The sequence below is a fragment of the Brachyhypopomus gauderio genome, unplaced genomic scaffold (genome assembly GCF_052324685.1).
Source record: "Brachyhypopomus gauderio isolate BG-103 unplaced genomic scaffold, BGAUD_0.2 sc90, whole genome shotgun sequence".
NCBI classification, from domain to species: domain Eukaryota; kingdom Metazoa; phylum Chordata; class Actinopteri; order Gymnotiformes; family Hypopomidae; genus Brachyhypopomus; species Brachyhypopomus gauderio.
This window is the reverse complement of record NW_027506911.1, coordinates 30,824-54,743: the sequence shown is the minus strand read 5'-3', so window position 1 is coordinate 54,743 and position 23,920 is coordinate 30,824. Positions and strand designations below refer to the sequence as shown.

The 23,920-nt window shown below is 42.6% G+C and overlaps 1 protein-coding gene and 23 non-coding genes across 24 annotated transcripts; all 24 read left to right on the top strand.

The window, feature by feature from the left end:
- The first annotated feature begins 320 nt into the window (after nucleotides 1-320).
- trnaf-gaa (transfer RNA phenylalanine (anticodon GAA)) lies at nucleotides 321-393 on the top strand. Its single transcript has one exon. It is a non-coding gene; the product is annotated as a tRNA-Phe (tRNA).
- An 816-nt stretch (nucleotides 394-1,209) lies between these two features.
- On the top strand, nucleotides 1,210-1,282 carry trnaf-gaa (transfer RNA phenylalanine (anticodon GAA)). Its single transcript has one exon. It is a non-coding gene; the product is annotated as a tRNA-Phe (tRNA).
- Nucleotides 1,283-2,092: 810 nt separating this feature from the next.
- On the top strand, nucleotides 2,093-2,165 carry trnaf-gaa (transfer RNA phenylalanine (anticodon GAA)). The gene has a single exon. It is a non-coding gene; the product is annotated as a tRNA-Phe (tRNA).
- An 816-nt stretch (nucleotides 2,166-2,981) lies between these two features.
- trnaf-gaa (transfer RNA phenylalanine (anticodon GAA)) lies at nucleotides 2,982-3,054 on the top strand. Its single transcript has one exon. It is a non-coding gene; the product is annotated as a tRNA-Phe (tRNA).
- Nucleotides 3,055-3,870: 816 nt separating this feature from the next.
- Nucleotides 3,871-3,943, top strand: trnaf-gaa (transfer RNA phenylalanine (anticodon GAA)). Its single transcript has one exon. It is a non-coding gene; the product is annotated as a tRNA-Phe (tRNA).
- An 816-nt stretch (nucleotides 3,944-4,759) lies between these two features.
- Nucleotides 4,760-4,832, top strand: trnaf-gaa (transfer RNA phenylalanine (anticodon GAA)). The gene has a single exon. It is a non-coding gene; the product is annotated as a tRNA-Phe (tRNA).
- Nucleotides 4,833-5,648: 816 nt separating this feature from the next.
- Nucleotides 5,649-5,721, top strand: trnaf-gaa (transfer RNA phenylalanine (anticodon GAA)). Its single transcript has one exon. It is a non-coding gene; the product is annotated as a tRNA-Phe (tRNA).
- An 816-nt stretch (nucleotides 5,722-6,537) lies between these two features.
- Nucleotides 6,538-6,610, top strand: trnaf-gaa (transfer RNA phenylalanine (anticodon GAA)). The gene has a single exon. It is a non-coding gene; the product is annotated as a tRNA-Phe (tRNA).
- Nucleotides 6,611-7,427: 817 nt separating this feature from the next.
- On the top strand, nucleotides 7,428-7,500 carry trnaf-gaa (transfer RNA phenylalanine (anticodon GAA)). The gene has a single exon. It is a non-coding gene; the product is annotated as a tRNA-Phe (tRNA).
- Nucleotides 7,501-8,316: 816 nt separating this feature from the next.
- trnaf-gaa (transfer RNA phenylalanine (anticodon GAA)) lies at nucleotides 8,317-8,389 on the top strand. Its single transcript has one exon. It is a non-coding gene; the product is annotated as a tRNA-Phe (tRNA).
- Nucleotides 8,390-9,205: 816 nt separating this feature from the next.
- trnaf-gaa (transfer RNA phenylalanine (anticodon GAA)) lies at nucleotides 9,206-9,278 on the top strand. Its single transcript has one exon. It is a non-coding gene; the product is annotated as a tRNA-Phe (tRNA).
- Nucleotides 9,279-10,095: 817 nt separating this feature from the next.
- On the top strand, nucleotides 10,096-10,168 carry trnaf-gaa (transfer RNA phenylalanine (anticodon GAA)). Its single transcript has one exon. It is a non-coding gene; the product is annotated as a tRNA-Phe (tRNA).
- An 816-nt stretch (nucleotides 10,169-10,984) lies between these two features.
- Nucleotides 10,985-11,057, top strand: trnaf-gaa (transfer RNA phenylalanine (anticodon GAA)). The gene has a single exon. It is a non-coding gene; the product is annotated as a tRNA-Phe (tRNA).
- An 816-nt stretch (nucleotides 11,058-11,873) lies between these two features.
- On the top strand, nucleotides 11,874-11,946 carry trnaf-gaa (transfer RNA phenylalanine (anticodon GAA)). Its single transcript has one exon. It is a non-coding gene; the product is annotated as a tRNA-Phe (tRNA).
- Nucleotides 11,947-12,762: 816 nt separating this feature from the next.
- trnaf-gaa (transfer RNA phenylalanine (anticodon GAA)) lies at nucleotides 12,763-12,835 on the top strand. Its single transcript has one exon. It is a non-coding gene; the product is annotated as a tRNA-Phe (tRNA).
- Nucleotides 12,836-13,651: 816 nt separating this feature from the next.
- trnaf-gaa (transfer RNA phenylalanine (anticodon GAA)) lies at nucleotides 13,652-13,724 on the top strand. The gene has a single exon. It is a non-coding gene; the product is annotated as a tRNA-Phe (tRNA).
- An 816-nt stretch (nucleotides 13,725-14,540) lies between these two features.
- trnaf-gaa (transfer RNA phenylalanine (anticodon GAA)) lies at nucleotides 14,541-14,613 on the top strand. Its single transcript has one exon. It is a non-coding gene; the product is annotated as a tRNA-Phe (tRNA).
- Nucleotides 14,614-15,429: 816 nt separating this feature from the next.
- On the top strand, nucleotides 15,430-15,502 carry trnaf-gaa (transfer RNA phenylalanine (anticodon GAA)). Its single transcript has one exon. It is a non-coding gene; the product is annotated as a tRNA-Phe (tRNA).
- An 816-nt stretch (nucleotides 15,503-16,318) lies between these two features.
- On the top strand, nucleotides 16,319-16,391 carry trnaf-gaa (transfer RNA phenylalanine (anticodon GAA)). The gene has a single exon. It is a non-coding gene; the product is annotated as a tRNA-Phe (tRNA).
- Nucleotides 16,392-17,207: 816 nt separating this feature from the next.
- Nucleotides 17,208-17,280, top strand: trnaf-gaa (transfer RNA phenylalanine (anticodon GAA)). The gene has a single exon. It is a non-coding gene; the product is annotated as a tRNA-Phe (tRNA).
- Nucleotides 17,281-18,096: 816 nt separating this feature from the next.
- trnaf-gaa (transfer RNA phenylalanine (anticodon GAA)) lies at nucleotides 18,097-18,169 on the top strand. The gene has a single exon. It is a non-coding gene; the product is annotated as a tRNA-Phe (tRNA).
- Nucleotides 18,170-18,985: 816 nt separating this feature from the next.
- On the top strand, nucleotides 18,986-19,058 carry trnaf-gaa (transfer RNA phenylalanine (anticodon GAA)). The gene has a single exon. It is a non-coding gene; the product is annotated as a tRNA-Phe (tRNA).
- An 816-nt stretch (nucleotides 19,059-19,874) lies between these two features.
- On the top strand, nucleotides 19,875-19,947 carry trnaf-gaa (transfer RNA phenylalanine (anticodon GAA)). The gene has a single exon. It is a non-coding gene; the product is annotated as a tRNA-Phe (tRNA).
- Nucleotides 19,948-21,343: 1,396 nt separating this feature from the next.
- LOC143493617 (uncharacterized) lies at nucleotides 21,344-23,861 on the top strand. Its single transcript, XM_076992138.1, has 6 exons — nucleotides 21,344-21,548; nucleotides 21,692-21,825; nucleotides 22,240-22,387; nucleotides 22,624-22,872; nucleotides 23,067-23,334; nucleotides 23,602-23,861. The coding sequence occupies exons 1-6, from the start codon at nucleotides 21,463-21,465 to the stop codon at nucleotides 23,800-23,802; spliced, it is 1,086 nt and encodes a 361-aa protein (XP_076848253.1). The 5' UTR covers nucleotides 21,344-21,462; the 3' UTR covers nucleotides 23,803-23,861.
- Nucleotides 23,862-23,920: the final 59 nt, after the last annotated feature.

Genomic DNA, 23,920 nt, shown 5'->3' with positions numbered 1-23,920 from the left:
CACTACCTCTCACATGCAAAGCGAGCGCTCTACCACTTGAGCTAATCCTCCTCTCAAGAGTTTATTCTTTTGATTGGAGTTTTAAGGAAAGCTTACGGATCAGCTCAGCCCGACTAGGAAATAATACCGAATCCAGCATTGACCCACAAGGTTTTCTCATGTTGGCATCATGATAAACATTGCCAAAATAGGTCTTGCCGTACCTGTCCGTGAATTTCACTGTGCCGTTACGCTGTGAAAGCATGTTGCAAGAACCTAAGGAAAGGTAACAGTCGTTGATAAAGTTTCGTTTGCATCTCGACGTGGTTTATCTGCAGCTTGCCGAAATAGCTCAGTTGGGAGAGTGTTAGACTGAAGATCTAAAGGTCCCTGGTTCGATCCCGGGTTTCGGCATGAATTCGACCTATCTAGGTGGAAAGCCTCAGCTTTTGAATGACCTGTGCATTCTGTTGAAAAATTATAAACAGACATAAACTGTTTGATGTTTTGTTGTGAGATTTCACAGTGGGATTGTCAGAACTCGAGACTCTAGATGTTCAATTCATCTGCTGATAAAGCATTTGGAGAAGGAAATGTGTAGGTGTCAACTTGCATGTACGCGTTGTCCAAAAGCATAGGTGTACCACTTCACGACATGCTTAAGTTTTGACTGAATTGGACTTTCCTCTGCTTCTTTCGGCTTATGGACAGTCTTTGTCCAGAAGTAAAAAGAGATGTGGCAAAGATGTCAACTGTTTGCTGGAGGAATCCAAAGTGACCATGTTCTAAGAGACCTTTGAAGGTCATGAAATGATTCCCTTAAGACTAGAGCTGGCTGCTTCATGCTTATCGTAAGCAAGCAAGGAGTCAGTAAGAGAGCTTTGGAGAATGTGGGCATCGACCCCACTACCTCTCGCATGCAAAGCGAGCGCTCTACCACTTGAGCTAATCCCCCTCTCAAGAGTTTATAGTTTTGATTGGAGTTTTAAGGAAAGCTTATGGATCAGCTCAGCCCGACTAGGAAATAATACCGAATCCAGCATTGACCCACAAGGTTTTCTCATGTTGGCATCATGATAAACATTGCCAAATTAGGTCTTGCCGTACCTGTCCGTGAATTTCACTGTGCCGAAACCGTTACGCTGTGAAAGCATGTTGCAAGAACCTAAGGAAAGGTAACAGTCGTTGATAAAGTTTCGTTTGCATCTCGACGTGGTTTATCTGCAGCTTGCCGAAATAGCTCAGTTGGGAGAGCGTTAGACTGAAGATCTAAAGGTCCCTTGTTCGATCCCGGGTTTCGGCATGAATTCGACCTAGCTAGGTGGAAAGCCTCAGCTTTTGAATGACCTGTGCATTCTGTTGAAAAATTATAAACAGACATAAACTGTTTGATGTTTTGTTGTGAGATTTCACAGTGGGATTGTGAGAACTCGAGACTCTAGATGTTCAATTCATCTGCTGATAAAGCATTTGGAGAAGGAAATGTGTAGGTGTCAACTTGCATGTACGCGTTGTCCAAAAGCATAGGTGTACCACTTCACGACATGCTTAAGTTTTGACTGAATTGGACTTTCCTCTGCTTCCTTCGGCTTATGGACAGCCTTTGTCCAAAAGTAAAAAGAGATGTGGCAAAGATGTCAACTGTTTGCTGGAGGAATCCAAAGTGACCATGTTCTAAGAGACCTTTGAAGGTCATGAAATGATTCCCTTAAGACTAGAGCTGGCTGCTTCATGCTTATAGTAAGCATGCAAGGAGTCAGTAAGAGAGCTTTGGAGAATGTGGGCATTGATCCCACTACCTCTCGCATGCAAAGTGAGCGCTCTACCACTTGAGCTAATCCTCCTCTCAAGAGTTTATCCTTTTGATTGGAGTTTTAAGGAAAGCTTACGGATCAGCTCAGCCCGACTAGGAAATAATACCGAATCCAGCATTGACCCACAAGGTTTTCTCATGTTGACATCATGTTAAACATTGCCAAAATAGGTCTTGCCGTACCTGTCCGTGAATTTCACTGTGCCGTTACACTGTGAAAGCATGTTGCAAGAACCTAAGGAAAGGTAACAGTCGTTGATAAAGTTTCGTTTGCATCTCGACGTGGTTTATCTGCAGCTTGCCGAAATAGCTCAGTTGGGAGAGCGTTAGACTGAAGATCTGAAGGTCCCTGGTTCGATCCCGGGTTTCGGCATGAATTCAACCTAGCTAGGTGGAAAGCCTCAGCTTTTGAATGACCTGTGCATTCTGTTGAAAAATTATAAACAGACATAAACTGTTTCATGTTTTGTTGTGAGATTTCACAGTGGGATTGTCAGAACTCGAGACTCTAGATGTTCAATTCATCTGCTGATAAAGCATTTGGAGAAGGAAATGTGTAGGTGTCAACTTGCATGTACGCGTTGTCCAAAAGCATAGGTGTACCACTTCACGACATGCTTAAGTTTTGACTGAATTGGACTTTCCTCTGCTTCCTTCGGCTTATGGACAGCCTTTGTCCAAAAGTAAAAAGAGATGTGGCAAAGATGTCAACTGTTTGCTGGAGGAATCCAAAGTGACCATGTTCTAAGAGACCTTTGAAGGTCATGAAATTATTCCCTTAAGACTAAAGCTGGCTGCTTCATGCTTATCGTAAGCAAGCAAGGAGTCAGTAAGAGAGCTTTGGAGAATGTGGGCATCGATCCCACTACCTCTCGCATGCAAAGCGAGCGCTCTACCACTTGAGCTAATCCCCCTCTCAAGAGTTTATTCTTTTGATTGGAGTTTTAAGGAAAGCTTACGGATCAGCTCAGCCCGACTAGGAAATAATACCGAATCCAGCATTGACCCACAAGGTTTTCTCATGTCGGCATCATGATAAACATTGCCAAATTAGGTCTTGCTGTACCTGTCCGTGAATTTCACTGTGCCGAAACCGTTACGCTGTGAAAGCATGTTGCAAGAACCTAAGGAAAGGTAACAGTCGTTGATAAAGTTTCGTTTGCATCTCGACGTGGTTTATCTGCAGCTTGCCGAAATAGCTCAGTTGGGAGAGCTTTAGACTGAAGATCTAAAGGTCCCTGGTTCGATCCCGGGTTTCGGCATGAACTCGACCTAGCTAGGTGGAAAGCCTCAGCTTTTGAATGACCTGTGCATTCTGTTGAAAAATTATAAACAGACATAAACTGTTTGATGTTTTGTTGTGAGATTTCACAGTGGGATTGTCAGAACTCAAGACTCTAGATGTTCAATTCATCTGCTGATAAAGCATTTGGAGAAGGAAATGTGTAGGTGTCAACTTGCATGTACGCGTTGTCCAAAAGCATAGGTGTACCACTTCACGACATGCTTAAGTTTTGACTGAATTGGACTTTCCTCTGCTTCCTTTGGCTTATGGACAGCCTTTGTCCAAAAGTAAAAAGAGATGTGGCAAAGATGTCAACTGTTTGCTGGAGGAATCCAAAGTGACCATGTTCTAAGAGACCTTTGAAGGTCATGAAATGATTCCCTTAAGACTAGAGCTGGCTGCTTCATGCTTATCGTAAGCAAGCAAGGAGTCAGTAAGAGAGCTTTGGAGAATGTGGGCATCGATCCCACTACCTCTCGCATGCAAAGCTAGCGCTCTACCACTTGAGCTAATCCCCCTCTCAAGAGTTTATCCTTTTGATTGGAGTTTTAAGGAAAGCTTACGGATCAGCTCAGCCCGACTAGGAAATAATACCGAATCCAGCATTGACCCACAAGGTTTTCTCATGTTGGCATCATGATAAACATTGCCAAATTAGGTCTTGCCATACCTGTCCGTGAATTTCACTGTGCCGAAACCGTTACGCTGTGAAAGCATGTTGCAAGAACCTAAGGAAAGGTAACAGTCGTTGATAAAGTTTCGTTTGCATCTCGACGTGGTTTATCTGCAGCTTGCCGAAATAGCTCAGTTGGGAGAGTGTTAGACTGAAGATCTAAAGGTCCCTGGTTCGATCCCGGGTTTCGGCATGAATTCGACCTAGCTAGGTGGAAAGCCTCAGCTTTTGAATGACCTGTGCATTCTGTTGAAAAATTATAAACAGACATAAACTGTTTGATGTTTTGTTGTGAGATTTCACAGTGGGATTGTCAGAACTCGAGACTCTAGATATTCAATTCATCTGCTGATAAAGCATTTGGAGAAGGAAATGTGTAGGTGTCAACTTGCATGTACGCGTTGTCCAAAAGCATAGGTGTACCACTTCACGACATGCTTAAGTTTTGACTGAATTGGACTTTCCTCTGCTTCCTTCGGCTTATGGACAGCCTTTGTCCAAAAGTAAAAAGAGATGTGGCAAAGATGTCAACTGTTTGCTGGAGGAATCCAAAGTGACCATGTTCTAAGAGACCTTTGAAGGTCATGAAATTATTCCCTTAAGACTAAAGCTGGCTGCTTCATGCTTATCGTAAGCAAGCAAGGAGTAAGTAAGAGAGCTTTGGAGAATGTGGGCATCGATCCCACTACCTCTCGCATGCAAAGCGAGCGCTCTACCACTTGAGCTAATCCCCCTCTCAAGAGTTTATTCTTTTGATTGGAGTTTTAAGGAAAGCTTACGGATCAGCTCAGCCCGACTAGGAAATAATACCGAATCCAGCATTGACCCACAAGGTTTTCTCATGTTGGCATCATGATAAACATTGCCAAATTAGGTCTTGCTGTACCTGTCCGTGAATTTCACTGTGCCGAAACCGTTACGCTGTGAAAGCATGTTGCAAGAACCTAAGGAAAGGTAACAGTCGTTGATAAAGTTTCGTTTGCATCTCGACGTGGCTTATCTGCAGTTTGCCGGAATAGCTCAGTTGGGAGAGCGTTAGACTGAAGATCTAAAGGTCCCTGGTTCGATCCCGGGTTTCGGCATGAACTCGACCTAGCTAGGCGGAAAGCCTCAGCTTTTGAATGACCTGTGCATTCAGTTGAAAAATTATAAACAGACATAAACTGTTTGATGTTTTGTTGTGAGATTTCACAGTGGGATTGTCAGAACTCGAGACTCTAGATGTTCAATTCATCTGCTGATAAAGCATTTGGAGAAGGAAATGTGTAGGTGTCAACTTGCATGTACGCGTTGTCCAAAAGCATAGGTGTACCACTTCACGACATGCTTAAGTTTTGACTGAATTGGACTTTCCTCTGCTTCCTTCGGCTTATGGACAGCCTTTGTCCAAAAGTAAAAAGAGATGTGGCAAAGATGTCAACTGTTTGCTGGAGGAATCCAAAGTGACCATGTTCTAAGAGACCTTTGAAGGTCATGAAATTATTCCCTTAAGACTAAAGCTGGCTGCTTCATGCTTATCGTAAGCAAGCAAGGAGTAAGTAAGAGAGCTTTGGAGAATGTGGGCATCGATCCCACTACCTCTTGCATGCAAAGCGAGCGCTCTACCACTTGAGCTAATCCCCCTCTCAAGAGTTTATTCTTTTGATTGGAGTTTTAAGGAAAGCTTACGGATCAGCTCAGCCCGACTAGGAAATAATACCGAATCCAGCATTGACCCACAAGGTTTTCTCATGTTGGCATCATGATAAACATTGCCAAATTAGGTCTTGCTGTACCTGTCCGTGAATTTCACTGTGCCGAAACCGTTACGCTGTGAAAGCATGTTGCAAGAACCTAAGGAAAGGTAACAGTCGTTGATAAAGTTTCGTTTGCATCTCGACGTGGTTTATCTGCAGTTTGCCGGAATAGCTCAGTTGGGAGAGCGTTAGACTGAAGATCTAAAGGTCCCTGGTTCGATCCCGGGTTTCGGCATGAACTCGACCTAGCTAGGCGGAAAGCCTCAGCTTTTGAATGACCTGTGCATTCAGTTGAAAAATTATAAACAGACATAAACTGTTTGATGTTTTGTTGTGAGATTTCACAGTGGGATTGTCAGAACTCGAGACTCTAGATGTTCAATTCATCTGCTGATAAAGCATTTGGAGAAGGAAATGTGTAGGTGTCAACTTGCATGTACGCGTTGTCCAAAAGCATAGGTGTACCACTTCACGACATGCTTAAGTTTTGACTGAATTGGACTTTCCTCTGCTTCCTTCGGCTTATGGACAGCCTTTGTCCAAAAGTAAAAAGAGATGTGGCAAAGATGTCAACTGTTTGCTGGAGGAATCCAAAGTGACCATGTTCTAAGAGACCTTTGAAGGTCATGAAATTATTCCCTTAAGACTAAAACTGGCTGCTTCATGCTTATCGTAAGCAAGCAAGGAGTCAGTAAGAGAGCTTTGGAGAATGTGGGCATCGATCCCACTACCTCTCACATGCAAAGCGAGCGCTCTACCACTTGAGCTAATCCCCCTCTCAAGAGTTTATTCTTTTGATTGGAGTTTTAAGGAAAGCTTATGGATCAGCTCAGCCCGACTAGGAAATAATACCGAATCCAGCATTGACCCACAAGGTTTTCTCATGTTGGCATCATGATAAACATTGCCAAATTAGGTCTTGCCGTACCTGTCCGTGAATTTCACTGTGCCGAAACCGTTACGCTGTGAAAGCATGTTGCAAGAACCTAAGGAAAGGTAACAGTCGTTGATAAAGTTTCGATTGCATCTCGACGTGGTTTACCTGCAGCTTGCCGAAATAGCTCAGTTGGGAGAGCGTTAGACTGAAGATCTAAAGGTCCCTGGTTCGATCCCGGGTTTCGGCATGAACTCGACCTAGCTAGGTGGAAAGCCTCAGCTTTTGAATGACCTGTGCATTCTGTTGAAAAAATTATAAACAGACATAAACTGTTTGATGTTTTGTTGTGAGATTTCACAGTGGGATTGTCAGAACTCGAGACTCTAGATGTTCAATTCATCTGCTGATAAAGCATTTGGAGAAGGAAATGTGTAGGTGTCAACTTGCATGTACGCGTTGTCCAAAAGCATAGGTGTACCACTTCACGACATGCTTAAGTTTTGACTGAATTGGACTTTCCTCTGCTTCCTTCGGCTTATGGACAGCCTTTGTCCAAAAGTAAAAAGAGATGTGGCAAAGATGTCAACTGTTTGCTGGAGGAATCCAAAGTGACCATGTTCTAAGAGACCTTTGAAGGTCATGAAATTATTCCCTTAAGACTAAAGCTGGCTGCTTCATGCTTATCGTAAGCAAGCAAGGAGTAAGTAAGAGAGCTTTGGAGAATGTGGGCATCGATCCCACTACCTCTCGCATGCAAAGCGAGCGCTCTACCACTTGAGCTAATCCCCCTCTCAAGAGTTTATTCTTTTGATTGGAGTTTTAAGGAAAGCTTACGGATCAGCTCAGCCCGACTAGGAAATAATACCGAATCCAGCATTGACCCACAAGGTTTTCTCATGTTGGCATCATGATAAACATTGCCAAATTAGGTCTTGCTGTACCTGTCCGTGAATTTCACTGTGCCGAAACCGTTACGCTGTGAAAGCATGTTGCAAGAACCTAAGGAAAGGTAACAGTCGTTGATAAAGTTTCGTTTGCATCTCGACGTGGTTTATCTGAAGCTTGCCGAAATAGCTCAGTTGGGAGAGCGTTAGACTGAAGATATAAAGGTCCCTGGTTCGATCCCGGGTTTCGGCATGAACTCGACCTAGCTAGGCGGAAAGCCTCAGCTTTTGAATGACCTGTGCATTCAGTTGAAAAATTATAAACAGACATAAACTGTTTGATGTTTTGTTGTGAGATTTCACAGTGGGATTGTCAGAACTCGAGACTCTAGATGTTCAATTCATCTGCTGATAAAGCATTTGGAGAAGGAAATGTGTAGGTGTCAACTTGCATGTACGCGTTGTCCAAAAGCATAGGTGTACCACTTCACGACATGCTTAAGTTTTGACTGAATTGGACTTTCCTCTGCTTCCTTCGGCTTATGGACAGCCTTTGTCCAAAAGTAAAAAGAGATGTGGCAAAGATGTCAACTGTTTGCTGGAGGAATCCAAAGTGACCATGTTCTAAGAGACCTTTGAAGGTCATGAAATTATTCCCTTAAGACTAAAGCTGGCTGCTTCATGCTTATCGTAAGCAAGCAAGGAGTAAGTAAGAGAGCTTTGGAGAATGTGGGCATCGATCCCACTACCTCTCGCATGCAAAGCGAGCGCTCTACCACTTGAGCTAATCCCCCTCTCAAGAGTTTATTCTTTTGATTGGAGTTTTAAGGAAAGCTTACGGATCAGCTCAGCCCGACTAGGAAATAATACCGAATCCAGCATTGACCCACAAGGTTTTCTCATGTTGGCATCATGATAAACATTGCCAAATTAGGTCTTGCTGTACCTGTCCGTGAATTTCACTGTGCCGAAACCGTTACGCTGTGAAAGCATGTTGCAAGAACCTAAGGAAAGGTAACAGTCGTTGATAAAGTTTCGTTTGCATCTCGACGTGGTTTATCTGCAGTTTGCCGGAATAGCTCAGTTGGGAGAGCGTTAGACTGAAGATCTAAAGGTCCCTGGTTCGATCCCGGGTTTCGGCATGAACTCGACCTAGCTAGGCGGAAAGCCTCAGCTTTTGAATGACCTGTGCATTCAGTTGAAAAATTATAAACAGACATAAACTGTTTGATGTTTTGTTGTGAGATTTCACAGTGGGATTGTCAGAACTCGAGACTCTAGATGTTCAATTCATCTGCTGATAAAGCATTTGGAGAAGGAAATGTGTAGGTGTCAACTTGCATGTACGCGTTGTCCAAAAGCATAGGTGTACCACTTCACGACATGCTTAAGTTTTGACTGAATTGGACTTTCCTCTGCTTCCTTCGGCTTATGGACAGCCTTTGTCCAAAAGTAAAAAGAGATGTGGCAAAGATGTCAACTGTTTGCTGGAGGAATCCAAAGTGACCATGTTCTAAGAGACCTTTGAAGGTCATGAAATTATTCCCTTAAGACTAAAGCTGGCTGCTTCATGCTTATCGTAAGCAAGCAAGGAGTAAGTAAGAGAGCTTTGGAGAATGTGGGCATCGATCCCACTACCTCTCGCATGCAAAGCGAGCGCTCTACCACTTGAGCTAATCCCCCTCTCAAGAGTTTATTCTTTTGATTGGAGTTTTAAGGAAAGCTTACGGATCAGCTCAGCCCGACTAGGAAATAATACCGAATCCAGCATTGACCCACAAGGTTTTCTCATGTTGGCATCATGATAAACAATGCCAAATTAGGTCTTGCCGTACCTGTCCGTGAATTTCACTGTGCCGAAACCGTTACGCTGTGAAAGCATGTTGCAAGAACCTAAGGAAAGGTAACAGTCGTTGATAAAGTTTCGATTGCATCTCGACGTGGTTTACCTACAGCTTGCCGAAATAGCTCAGTTGGGAGAGCGTTAGACTGAAGATCTAAAGGTCCCTGGTTCGATCCCGGGTTTCGGCATGAACTCGACCTAGCTAGGTGGAAAGCCTCAGCTTTTGAATGACCTGTGCATTCTGTTGAAAAAATTATAAACAGACATAAACTGTTTGATGTTTTGTTGTGAGATTTCACAGTGGGATTGTCAGAACTCGAGACTCTAGATGTTCAATTCATCTGCTGATAAAGCATTTGGAGAAGGAAATGTGTAGGTGTCAACTTGCATGTACGCGTTGTCCAAAAGCATAGGTGTACCACTTCACGACATGCTTAAGTTTTGACTGAATTGGACTTTCCTCTGCTTCCTTCGGCTTATGGACAGCCTTTGTCCAAAAGTAAAAAGAGATGTGGCAAAGATGTCAACTGTTTGCTGGAGGAATCCAAAGTGACCATGTTCTAAGAGACCTTTGAAGGTCATGAAATTATTCCCTTAAGACTAAAGCTGGCTGCTTCATGCTTATCGTAAGCAAGCAAGGAGTCAGTAAGAGAGCTTTGGAGAATGTGGGCATCGATCCCACTACCTCTCGCATGCAAAGCGAGCGCTCTACCACTTGAGCTAATCCCCCTCTCAAGAGTTTATTCTTTTGATTGGAGTTTTAAGGAAAGCTTACGGATCAGCTCAGCCCGACTAGGAAATAATACCGAATCCAGCATTGACCCACAAGGTTTTCTCATGTTGGCATCATGATAAACATTGCCAAATTAGGTCTTGCTGTACCTGTCCGTGAATTTCACTGTGCCGAAACCGTTACGCTGTGAAAGCATGTTGCAAGAACCTAAGGAAAGGTAACAGTCGTTGATAAAGTTTCGTTTGCATCTCGACGTGGTTTATCTGCAGCTTGCCGAAATAGCTCAGTTGGGAGAGCGTTAGACTGAAGATCTAAAGGTCCCTGGTTCGATCCTGGGTTTCGGCATGAACTCGACCTAGCTAGGTGGAAAGCCTCAGCTTTTGAATGACCTGTGCATTCTGTTGAAAAATTATAAACAGACATAAACTGTTTGATGTTTTGTTGTGAGATTTCACAGTGGGATTGTCAGAACTCGAGACTCTAGATGTTCAATTCATCTGCTGATAAAGCATTTGGAGAAGGAAATGTGTAGGTGTCAACTTGCATGTACGCGTTGTCCAAAAGCATAGGTGTACCACTTCACGACATGCTTAAGTTTTGACTGAATTGGACTTTCCTCTGCTTCTTTCGGCTTATGGACAGTCTTTGTCCAGAAGTAAAAAGAGATGTGGCAAAGATGTCAACTGTTTGCTGGAGGAATCCAAAGTGACCATGTTCTAAGAGACCTTTGAAGGTCATGAAATGATTCCCTTAAGACTAGAGCTGGCTGCTTCATGCTTATCGTAAGCAAGCAAGGAGTCAGTAAGAGAGCTTTGGAGAATGTGGGCATCGACCCCACTACCTCTCGCATGCAAAGCGAGCGCTCTACCACTTGAGCTAATCCCCCTCTCAAGAGTTTATAGTTTTGATTGGAGTTTTAAGGAAAGCTTATGGATCAGCTCAGCCCGACTAGGAAATAATACCGAATCCAGCATTGACCCACAAGGTTTTCTCATGTTGGCATCATGATAAACATTGCCAAATTAGGTCTTGCCGTACCTGTCCGTGAATTTCACTGTGCCGAAACCGTTACGCTGTGAAAGCATGTTGCAAGAACCTAAGGAAAGGTAACAGTCGTTGATAAAGTTTCGTTTGCATCTCGACGTGGTTTATCTGCAGCTTGCCGAAATAGCTCAGTTGGGAGAGCGTTAGACTGAAGATCTAAAGGTCCCTGGTTCGATCCCGGGTTTCGGCATGAATTCGACCTAGCTAGGTGGAAAGCCTCAGCTTTTGAATGACCTGTGCATTCTGTTGAAAAATTATAAACAGACATAAACTGTTTGATGTTTTGTTGTGAGATTTCACAGTGGGATTGTGAGAACTCGAGACTCTAGATGTTCAATTCATCTGCTGATAAAGCATTTGGAGAAGGAAATGTGTAGGTGTCAACTTGCATGTACGCGTTGTCCAAAAGCATAGGTGTACCACTTCACGACATGCTTAAGTTTTGACTGAATTGGACTTTCCTCTGCTTCCTTCGGCTTATGGACAGCCTTTGTCCAAAAGTAAAAAGAGATGTGGCAAAGATGTCAACTGTTTGCTGGAGGAATCCAAAGTGACCATGTTCTAAGAGACCTTTGAAGGTCATGAAATTATTCCCTTAAGACTAAAGCTGGCTGCTTCATGCTTATCGTAAGCAAGCAAGGAGTCAGTAAGAGAGCTTTGGAGAATGTGGGCATCGATCCCACTACCTCTCGCATGCAAAGCGAGCGCTCTACCACTTGAGCTAATCCCCCTCTCAAGAGTTTATTCTTTTGATTGGAGTTTTAAGGAAAGCTTACGGATCAGCTCAGCCCGACTAGGAAATAATACCGAATCCAGCATTGACCCACAAGGTTTTCTCATGTTGGCATCATGATAAACATTGCCAAATTAGGTCTTGCTGTACCTGTCCGTGAATTTCACTGTGCCGAAACCGTTACGCTGTGAAAGCATGTTGCAAGAACCTAAGGAAATGTAACAGTCGTTGATAAAGTTTCGTTTGCATCTCGACGTGGTTTATCTGCAGCTTGCCGAAATAGCTCAGTTGGGAGAGCGTTAGACTGAAGATCTAAAGGTCCCTGGTTCGATCCCGGGTTTCGGCATGAACTCGACCTAGCTAGGTGGAAAGCCTCAGCTTTTGAATGACCTGTGCATTCTGTTGAAAAATTATAAACAGACATAAACTGTTTGATGTTTTGTTGTGAGATTTCACAGTGGGATTGTCAGAACTCGAGACTCTAGATGTTCAATTCATCTGCTGATAAAGCATTTGGAGAAGGAAATGTGTAGGTGTCAACTTGCATGTACGCGTTGTCCAAAAGCATAGGTGTACCACTTCACGACATGCTTAAGTTTTGACTGAATTGGACTTTCCTCTGCTTCCTTCGGCTTATGGACAGCCTTTGTCCAAAAGTAAAAAGAGATGTGGCAAAGATGTCAACTGTTTGCTGGAGGAATCCAAAGTGACCATGTTCTAAGAGACCTTTGAAGGTCATGAAATTATTCCCTTAAGACAAAAGCTGGCTGCTTCATGCTTATCGTAAGCAAGCAAGGAGTCAGTAAGAGAGCTTTGGAGAATGTGGGCATCGATCCCACTACCTCTCGCATGCAAAGCGAGCGCTCTACCACTTGAGCTAATCCCCCTCTCAAGAGTTTATTCTTTTGATTGGAGTTTTAAGGAAAGCTTACGGATCAGCTCAGCCCGACTAGGAAATAATACCGAATCCAGCATTGACCCACAAGGTTTTCTCATGTTGGCATCATGATAAACATTGCCAAATTAGGTCTTGCTGTACCTGTCCGTGAATTTCACTGTGCCGAAACCGTTACGCTGTGAAAGCATGTTGCAAGAACCTAAGGAAAGGTAACAGTCGTTGATAAAGTTTCGTTTGCATCTCGACGTGGTTTATCTGCAGCTTGCTGAAATAGCTCAGTTGGGAGAGCGTTAGACTGAAGATCTAAAGGTCCCTGGTTCGATCCCGGGTTTCGGCATGAACTCGACCTAGCTAGGTGGAAAGCCTCAGCTTTTGAATGACCTGTGCATTCTGTTGAAAAATTATAAACAGACATAAACTGTTTGATGTTTTGTTGTGAGATTTCACAGTGGGATTGTCAGAACTCAAGACTCTAGATGTTCAATTCATCTGCTGATAAAGCATTTGGAGAAGGAAATGTGTAGGTGTCAACTTGCATGTACGCGTTGTCCAAAAGCATAGGTGTACCACTTCACGACATGCTTAAGTTTTGACTGAATTGGACTTTCCTCTGCTTCTTTCGGCTTATGGACAGTCTTTGTCCAAAAGTAAAAAGAGATGTGGCAAAGATGTCAACTGTTTGCTGGAGGAATCCAAAGTGACCATGTTCTAAGAGACCTTTGAAGGTCATGAAATGATTCCCTTAAGACTAGAGCTGGCTGCTTCATGCTTATCGTAAGCAAGCAAGGAGTCAGTAAGAGAGCTTTGGAGAATGTGGGCATCGATCCCACTACCTCTCGCATGCAAAGCGAGCGCTCTACCACTTGAGCTAATCCCCCTCTCAAGAGTTTATTCTTTTGATTGGAGTTTTAAGGAAAGCTTACGGATCAGCTCAGCCCGACTAGGAAATAATACCGAATCCAGCATTGACCCACAAGGTTTTCTCATGTTGGCATCATGATAAACATTGCCAAATTAGGTCTTGCTGTACCTGTCCGTGAATTTCACTGTGCCGAAACCGTTACGCTGTGAAAGCATGTTGCAAGAACCTAAGGAAAGGTAACAGTCGTTGATAAAGTTTCGTTTGCATCTCGACGTGGTTTATCTGCAGTTTGCCGGAATAGCTCAGTTGGGAGAGCGTTAGACTGAAGATCTAAAGGTCCCTGGTTCGATCCCGGGTTTCGGCATGAACTCGACCTAGCTAGGCGGAAAGCCTCAGCTTTTGAATGACCTGTGCATTCAGTTGAAAAATTATAAACAGACATAAACTGTTTGATGTTTTGTTGTGAGATTTCACAGTGGGATTGTCAGAACTCGAGACTCTAGATGTTCAATTCATCTGCTGATAAAGCATTTGGAGAAGGAAATGTGTAGGTGTCAACTTGCATGTACGCGTTGTCCAAAAGCATAGGTGTACCACTTCACGACATGCTTAAGTTTTGACTGAATTGGACTTTCCTCTGCTTCCTTCGGCTTATGGACAGCCTTTGTCCAAAAGTAAAAAGAGATGTGGCAAAGATGTCAACTGTTTGCTGGAGGAATCCAAAGTGACCATGTTCTAAGAGACCTTTGAAGGTCATGAAATTATTCCCTTAAGACTAAAACTGGCTGCTTCATGCTTATCGTAAGCAAGCAAGGAGTCAGTAAGAGAGCTTTGGAGAATGTGGGCATCGATCCCACTACCTCTCACATGCAAAGCGAGCGCTCTACCACTTGAGCTAATCCCCCTCTCAAGAGTTTATTCTTTTGATTGGAGTTTTAAGGAAAGCTTACGGATCAGCTCAGCCCGACTAGGAAATAATACCGAATCCAGCATTGACCCACAAGGTTTTCTCATGTTGGCATCATGATAAACATTGCCAAATTAGGTCTTGCTGTACCTGTCCGTGAATTTCACTGTGCCGAAACCGTTACGCTGTGAAAGCATGTTGCAAGAACCTAAGGAAAGGTAACAGTCGTTGATAAAGTTTCGTTTGCATCTCGACGTGGTTTATCTGCAGCTTGCTGAAATAGCTCAGTTGGGAGAGCGTTAGACTGAAGATCTAAAGGTCCCTGGTTCGATCCCGGGTTTCGGCATGAACTCGACCTAGCTAGGTGGAAAGCCTCAGCTTTTGAATGACCTGTGCATTCTGTTGAAAAATTATAAACAGACATAAACTGTTTGATGTTTTGTTGTGAGATTTCACAGTGGGATTGTCAGAACTCAAGACTCTAGATGTTCAATTCATCTGCTGATAAAGCATTTGGAGAAGGAAATGTGTAGGTGTCAACTTGCATGTACGCGTTGTCCAAAAGCATAGGTGTACCACTTCACGACATGCTTAAGTTTTGACTGAATTGGACTTTCCTCTGCTTCTTTCGGCTTATGGACAGTCTTTGTCCAGAAGTAAAAAGAGATGTGGCAAAGATGTCAACTGTTTGCTGGAGGAATCCAAAGTGACCATGTTCTAAGAGACCTTTGAAGGTCATGAAATGATTCCCTTAAGACTAGAGCTGGCTGCTTCATGCTTATCGTAAGCAAGCAAGGAGTCAGTAAGAGAGCTTTGGAGAATGTGGGCATCGACCCCACTACCTCTCGCATGCAAAGCGAGCGCTCTACCACTTGAGCTAATCCCCCTCTCAAGAGTTTATAGTTTTGATTGGAGTTTTAAGGAAAGCTTACGGATCAGCTCAGCCCGACTAGGAAATAATACCGAATCCAGCATTGACCCACAAGGTTTTCTCATGTTGGCATCATGATAAACATTGCCAAATTAGGTCTTGCTGTACCTGTCCGTGAATTTCACTGTGCCGAAACCGTTACGCTGTGAAAGCATGTTGCAAGAACCTAAGGAAAGGTAACAGTCGTTGATAAAGTTTCGTTTGCATCTCGACGTGGTTTATCTGCAGCTTGCCGAAATAGCTCAGTTGGGAGAGCGTTAGACTGAAGATCTAAAGGTCCCTGGTTCGATCCTGGGTTTCGGCATGAACTCGACCTAGCTAGGTGGAAAGCCTCAGCTTTTGAATGACCTGTGCATTCTGTTGAAAAATTATAAACAGACATAAACTGTTTGATGTTTTGTTGTGAGATTTCACAGTGGGATTGTCAGAACTCGAGACTCTAGATGTTCAATTCATCTGCTGATAAAGCATTTGGAGAAGGAAATGTGTAGGTGTCAACTTGCATGTACGCGTTGTCCAAAAGCATAGGTGTACCACTTCACGACATGCTTAAGTTTTGACTGAATTGGACTTTCCTCTGCTTCCTTCGGCTTATGGACAGCCTTTGTCCAAAAGTAAAAAGAGATGTGGCAAAGATGTCAACTGTTTGCTGGAGGAATCCAAAGTGACCATGTTCTAAGAGACCTTTGAAGGTCATGAAATTATTCCCTTAAGACAAAAGCTGGCTGCTTCATGCTTATCGTAAGCAAGCAAGGAGTCAGTAAGAGAGCTTTGGAGAATGTGGGCATCGATCCCACTACCTCTCGCATGCAAAGCGAGCGCTCTACCACTTGAGCTAATCCCCCTCTCAAGAGTTTAATCTTTTGATTGGAGTTTTAAGGAAAGCTTACGGATCAGCTCAGCCCGACTAGGAAATAATACCGAATCCAGCATTGACCCACAAGGTTTTCTCATGTTGGCATCATGATAAACATTGCCAAATTAGGTCTTGCTGTACCTGTCCGTGAATTTCACTGTGCCGAAACCGTTACGCTGTGAAAGCATGTTGCAAGAACCTAAGGAAAGGTAACAGTCGTTGATAAAGTTTCGTTTGCATCTCGACGTGGTTTATCTGCAGCTTGCTGAAATAGCTCAGTTGGGAGAGCGTTAGACTGAAGATCTAAAGGTCCCTGGTTCGATCCCGGGTTTCGGCATGAACTCGACCTAGCTAGGTGGAAAGCCTCAGCTTTTGAATGACCTGTGCATTCTGTTGAAAAATTATAAACAGACATAAACTGTTTGATGTTTTGTTGTGAGATTTCACAGTGGGATTGTCAGAACTCAAGACTCTAGATGTTCAATTCATCTGCTGATAAAGCATTTGGAGAAGGAAATGTGTAGGTGTCAACTTGCATGTACGCGTTGTCCAAAAGCATAGGTGTACCACTTCACGACATGCTTAAGTTTTGACTGAATTGGACTTTCCTCTGCTTCTTTCGGCTTATGGACAGTCTTTGTCCAGAAGTAAAAAGAGATGTGGCAAAGATGTCAACTGTTTGCTGGAGGAATCCAAAGTGACCATGTTCTAAGAGACCTTTGAAGGTCATGAAATGATTCCCTTAAGACTAGAGCTGGCTGCTTCATGCTTATCGTAAGCAAGCAAGGAGTCAGTAAGAGAGCTTTGGAGAATGTGGGCATCGACCCCACTACCTCTCGCATGCAAAGCGAGCGCTCTACCACTTGAGCTAATCCCCCTCTCAAGAGTTTATAGTTTTGATTGGAGTTTTAAGGAAAGCTTATGGATCAGCTCAGCCCGATTAGGAAATAATACCGAATCCAGCATTGACCCACAAGGTTTTCTCATGTTGGCATCATGATAAACATTGCCAAATTAGGTCTTGCCGTACCTGTCCGTGAATTTCACTGTGCCGAAACCGTTACGCTGTGAAAGCATGTTGCAAGAACCTAAGGAAAGGTAACAGTCGTTGATAAAGTTTCGTTTGCATCTCGACGTGGTTTATCTGCAGCTTGCCGAAATAGCTCAGTTGGGAGAGCGTTAGACTGAAGATCTAAAGGTCCCTGGTTCGATCCCGGGTTTCGGCATGAATTCGACCTAGCTAGGTGGAAAGCCTCAGCTTTTGAATGACCTGTGCATTCTGTTGAAAAATTATAAACAGACATAAACTGTTTGATGTTTTGTTGTGAGATTTCACAGTGGGATTGTGAGAACTCGAGACTCTAGATGTTCAATTCATCTGCTGATAAAGCATTTGGAGAAGGAAATGTGTAGGTGTCAACTTGCATGTACGCGTTGTCCAAAAGCATAGGTGTACCACTTCACGACATGCTTAAGTTTTGACTGAATTGGACTTTCCTCTGCTTCCTTCGGCTTATGGACAGCCTTTGTCCAAAAGTAAAAAGAGATGTGGCAAAGATGTCAACTGTTTGCTGGAGGAATCCAAAGTGACCATGTTCTAAGAGACCTTTGAAGGTCATGAAATTATTCCCTTAAGACTAAAGCTGGCTGCTTCATGCTTATCGTAAGCAAGCAAGGAGTCAGTAAGAGAGCTTTGGAGAATGTGGGCATCGATCCCACTACCTCTCGCATGCAAAGCGAGCGCTCTACCACTTGAGCTAATCCCCCTCTCAAGAGTTTATTCTTTTGATTGGAGTTTTAAGGAAAGCTTACGGATCAGCTCAGCCCGACTAGGAAATAATACCGAATCCAGCATTGACCCACAAGGTTTTCTCATGTTGGCATCATGATAAACATTGCCAAATTAGGTCTTGCTGTACCTGTCCGTGAATTTCACTGTGCCGAAACCGTTACGCTGTGAAAGCATGTTGCAAGAACCTAAGGAAATGTAACAGTCGTTGATAAAGTTTCGTTTGCATCTCGACGTGGTTTATCTGCAGCTTGCCGAAATAGCTCAGTTGGGAGAGCGTTAGACTGAAGATCTAAAGGTCCCTGGTTCGATCCCGGGTTTCGGCATGAACTCGACCTAGCTAGGTGGAAAGCCTCAGCTTTTGAATGACCTGTGCATTCTGTTGAAAAATTATAAACAGACATAAACTGTTTGATGTTTTGTTGTGAGATTTCACAGTGGGATTGTCAGAACTCGAGACTCTAGATGTTCAATTCATCTGCTGATAAAGCATTTGGAGAAGGAAATGTGTAGGTGTCAACTTGCATGTACGCGTTGTCCAAAAGCATAGGTGTACCACTTCACGACATGCTTAAGTTTTGACTGAATTGGACTTTCCTCTGCTTCCTTCGGCTTATGGACAGCCTTTGTCCAAAAGTAAAAAGAGATGTGGCAAAGATGTCAACTGTTTGCTGGAGGAATCCAAAGTGACCATGTTCTAAGAGACCTTTGAAGGTCATGAAATTATTCCCTTAAGACAAAAGCTGGCTGCTTCATGCTTATCGTAAGCAAGCAAGGAGTCAGTAAGAGAGCTTTGGAGAATGTGGGCATCGATCCCACTACCTCTCGCATGCAAAGCGAGCGCTCTACCACTTGAGCTAATCCCCCTCTCAAGAGTTTAATCTTTTGATTGGAGTTTTAAGGAAAGCTTACGGATCAGCTCAGCCCGACTAGGAAATAATACCGAATCCAGCATTGACCCACAAGGTTTTCTCATGTTGGCATCATGATAAACATTGCCAAATTAGGTCTTGCTGTACCTGTCCGTGAATTTCACTGTGCCGAAACCGTTACGCTGTGAAAGCATGTTGCAAGAACCTAAGGAAAGGTAACAGTCGTTGATAAAGTTTCGTTTGCATCTCGACGTGGTTTATCTGCAGCTTGCTGAAATAGCTCAGTTGGGAGAGCGTTAGACTGAAGATCTAAAGGTCCCTGGTTCGATCCCGGGTTTCGGCATGAACTCGACCTAGCTAGGTGGAAAGCCTCAGCTTTTGAATGACCTGTGCATTCTGTTGAAAAATTATAAACAGACATAAACTGTTTGATGTTTTGTTGTGAGATTTCACAGTGGGATTGTCAGAACTCAAGACTCTAGATGTTCAATTCATCTGCTGATAAAGCATTTGGAGAAGGAAATGTGTAGGTGTCAACTTGCATGTACGCGTTGTCCAAAAGCATAGGTGTACCACTTCACGACATGCTTAAGTTTTGACTGAATTGGACTTTCCTCTGCTTCTTTCGGCTTATGGACAGTCTTTGTCCAGAAGTAAAAAGAGATGTGGCAAAGATGTCAACTGTTTGCTGGAGGAATCCAAAGTGACCATGTTCTAAGAGACCTTTGAAGGTCATGAAATGATTCCCTTAAGACTAGAGCTGGCTGCTTCATGCTTATCGTAAGCAAGCAAGGAGTCAGTAAGAGAGCTTTGGAGAATGTGGGCATCGACCCCACTACCTCTCGCATGCAAAGCGAGCGCTCTACCACTTGAGCTAATCCCCCTCTCAAGAGTTTATAGTTTTGATTGGAGTTTTAAGGAAAGCTTATGGATCAGCTCAGCCCGACTAGGAAATAATACCGAATCCAGCATTGACCCACAAGGTTTTCTCATGTTGGCATCATGATAAACATTGCCAAATTAGGTCTTGCCGTACCTGTCCGTGAATTTCACTGTGCCGAAACCGTTACGCTGTGAAAGCATGTTGCAAGAACCTAAGGAAAGGTAACAGTCGTTGATAAAGTTTCGTTTGCATCTCGACGTGGTTTATCTGCAGCTTGCCGAAATAGCTCAGTTGGGAGAGCGTTAGACTGAAGATCTAAAGGTCCCTGGTTCGATCCCGGGTTTCGGCATGAATTCGACCTAGCTAGGTGGAAAGCCTCAGCTTTTGAATGACCTGTGCATTCTGTTGAAAAATTATAAACAGACATAAACTGTTTGATGTTTTGTTGTGAGATTTCACAGTGGGATTGTGAGAACTCGAGACTCTAGATGTTCAATTCATCTGCTGATAAAGCATTTGGAGAAGGAAATGTGTAGGTGTCAACTTGCATGTACGCGTTGTCCAAAAGCATAGGTGTACCACTTCACGACATGCTTAAGTTTTGACTGAATTGGACTTTCCTCTGCTTCCTTTGGCTTATGGACAGTCTTTGTCCAAAAGTAAAAAGAGATGTGGCAAAGATGTCAACTGTTTGCTGGAGGAATCCAAAGTGACCATGTTCTAAGAGACCTTTGAAGGTCATGAAATGATTCCCTAAAGACTAGAGCTGGCTGCTTCATGCTTATCGTAAGCAAGCAAGGAGTCAGTAAGAGAGCTTTGGAGAATGTGGGCATCGATCCCACTACCTCTCGCATGCAAAGCGAGCGCTCTACCACTTGAGCTAATCCCCCTCTCAAGAGTTTATCCTTTTGATTGGAGTATTAAGGAAAGCTTACGGATCAGCTCAGCCCGACTAGGAAATAATACCGAATCCAGCATTGACCCACAAGGTTTTCTCATGTTGGCATCATGATAAACATTGCCAAATTAGGTCTTGCCGTACCTGTCCATGAATTTCACTGTGCCGAAACCGTTACGCTGTGAAAGCATGTTGCAAGAACCTAAGGAAAGGTAACAGTCGTTGATAAAGTTTTGTTTGCATCTCGACGTGGTTTATCTGCAGCTTGCCGAAATAGCTCAGTTGGGAGAGCGTTAGACTGAAGATCTGAAGGTCCCTATGGAGGACGAAAGGTGACAAATAAATAAATAAATAAATAAATAAATAAATATACAGCATAAAAGTAAAAAATCAATAAATAAATGCATAAATGTTCGACTTAAAACAGTATTTATTTATTTATGGATTTAAGAATTTATTTATTTCTGGATTTAAGGATTTATTTTTTGTATGGATTTATTGATTTAAGAATTTATTTATTTCTGGATTTAAGGATTTATTTATTTATGGATTTCCTTCTCCAATATGCTAATGAAGTAGACTAAATCAATACGCTATTGGGTAATCTTGGTGAAAGCTGTGTGTTCGATTACTCCTGCCTTGTTTTTGAATCTGGTGAGTAATACTTAACTACCTCAAGAAGTAGTCATGGCAGAAATGAGGAGAAGAGTTGCTGCGGAAATAAGATTAATAGCCGAAGAGTTGGACAGTGGGCACTTTGATGACTGTTCATTTAGGATTGAAGGAATAGTTTTAGAGTTGTCGGAACTCGGGGAAGAGATTGATATTGACCTTTCAATTTTGGACAACCTGCAGCAAGTTGCTCACCAAATTCAACACGAGTCCGTGTCTGCGACAGGTAACGTGGGTGGTCCAGGTCGCCCTGCTTTTTTGCTCCCATTGCAGACAATAGAGGCATATGTCCATATGGGCCTTACAGCGGGTCAAATAGCGTCTGTGTTTGGGGTCTCTGAAAGAACCATTCGTCGCAGGATGGCACAGAATGGATTAAGGTAATTGGCTAACTAGCTTATTACATTGTCTAGATAACTAGGCTACGTGTTCTGCTTTAAACGCACCCATAGTAGAAGCTCTTCGATTCAACTATCGTGTTTAGGGATGCATGCTAGGATAAACGTGCTTATAATTTGTACAGAGTCGGTGATCTGTACTCGTCGGTGGATGACAATGACCTTGATGCCATGGTGAGAGACATTCTTCTTCATCATCCAAATTCAGGATACAAACTCATGGTTGGACATCTTAATGCCCGAGGGATCTACATACAGAGTAAGTAACTACTACTATTTCATTTGTTTTGACAAATATATAAATATAAAATGTTTATAAAATAGAATAGAATAGAATAGAATAAAACTTTATTGTTCTGCTGAAGCAGAAAATATATAATATAATATAATATATAATATATATATAATATATATATAATATAAAATGTTTAAAACATCTGTCGTATTTCAGCTGAAATGAACATCAACTTTAGACCAGTCAGATAATTTTCAACCTCTCAAGTACAATTTGGCCCAGAGTATTAGAAATAGTATTTAACATCAGCTTGTATGGCCTAATCTGATGGCCTAACTCACCTGACTTCACCCTTTTTTATTATTTCAAATGATTTTGATTTTATATGGGTATGACTGCACTTGTTCAAAGTTGTTTTTTATTGTTCTTCCTTTGTAGGACAGCGAGTTCAAGATGCAATGCGGCGTGTAGATGAGCACGGAGTGGCTTTCCGCACCCTCCGCCTTAATCCACGGAGGCGCAGAAGATATAATGTGCCAGGACCTAACAGTCTATGGCATATAGATGGAAATCATAAGTTGATTCGGTAAGTCTGTGTCATAATACATTTCACAATTAACTGCTATGAAAATTCAATAGATAAGTATTACATGAAGGTTTCTCAGTGGAGACTGACGGTACATAAACAGTGTTGTTCAGTGAAAAGCTCAATAAAAAAAGGTACAGTAAAAGTTACGGTTATATTTTGTGTACAACAATAATGGCTTGTACAACTACATTTGGATTAAGACAAAGTATTAACATTCAGTTTTTTTATTTTAGATGGCGTATTGTTGTTCATGGTGGTGTAGATGGCTACAGCAGGCTCATAGTGTACCTGAAGGCAGCTACTAACAACAGAGCCTCCACAGTCTTGACCAGCTTTTTAGAAGCTGTAAGCGTCTATGGTGTGCCATCTCGTGTGAGGTCAGACAAAGGAGGGGAGAATGTTGATGTGGCACATTTCATGATTGCCAACAGAGGACAAAACCGGAATTCATTTATTACTGGTAGAAGTGTCCACAATCAAAGGTGTTAGTATTTGCTCATTCATGAACACTGTACTTGAGCTCTGATACATAACGGAGACCTCTATGCCATAACCATGTCTTAAAAATCACAGGAATTAATGCATTAGTATCTTCACAATCTACACTAGAGCTCAAAAACTTTCTGGAGGAATCTAATATTTCATTGTATCTTTTGCTCTTTTTTTCTTGTTTAAGAATTGAGAGGTTGTGGAGGGACGTTTATTCTGGAGTGTTGGATCTGTTTTACACGATCTTCACAAACCTTGAGAGAGAAGGTCTTCTGAATCCAGATGAGGATGTTCATCTTTTTGCACTGCACTGGTGCTTTCTCCCACTAATTCAGAGACATCTTCAGTTTTTTAAGGACTCCTGGAATCACCATAGACTGCGCACAGAGCAGAACCAATCTCCTTTGCAGCTCTGGGCACTTCATAAGCATGTGGAAGTACAAGACCCTGCACAGGTTAATATTAAAATACGTTTGTCTTCATCATTGTCCTAAATGCACATTTATTACTAAGAATTGTTGAGTTGAATTCAATGTTGTATAATTCACAGCTGTATAAATTACATAGATTAATGCATGATATTGGCTCTACCTACATATTAATTGCTTTATTAATATTTCAGTGGAAACTAATTTGATTAGGTTGTATGGTTCTTTTAACAGCTTGTTCTATAATTACCACATATATTGGTCCTTCAACTTGAACAACTTCATCAATTTTAGGTTAACAGCACGGAGTATGGAGTTGACTGGACAGGGTCTTACAGTCACCATCAACCAGGGCTTGAGATTCCAGAGGTTCAGCTCCAACGGCCACTTACTGAGCAGGAACTTCAAAGACTGCCAACTCCAGAAGGCCCATTGTCATGTGCACTTGACATTTATTTAGAAACAGTCAATTTAATAGAGGAAATACAATCCTAATTTGTTCCCAACATTTTCTGACACGACGTACCTAATGAGCTCCTGCACTCACTTTTAGTTGTTTGGATTCTCATCAGTCTAACATTGTATTTCAGCAGAATTTTTATTGAATGTTACA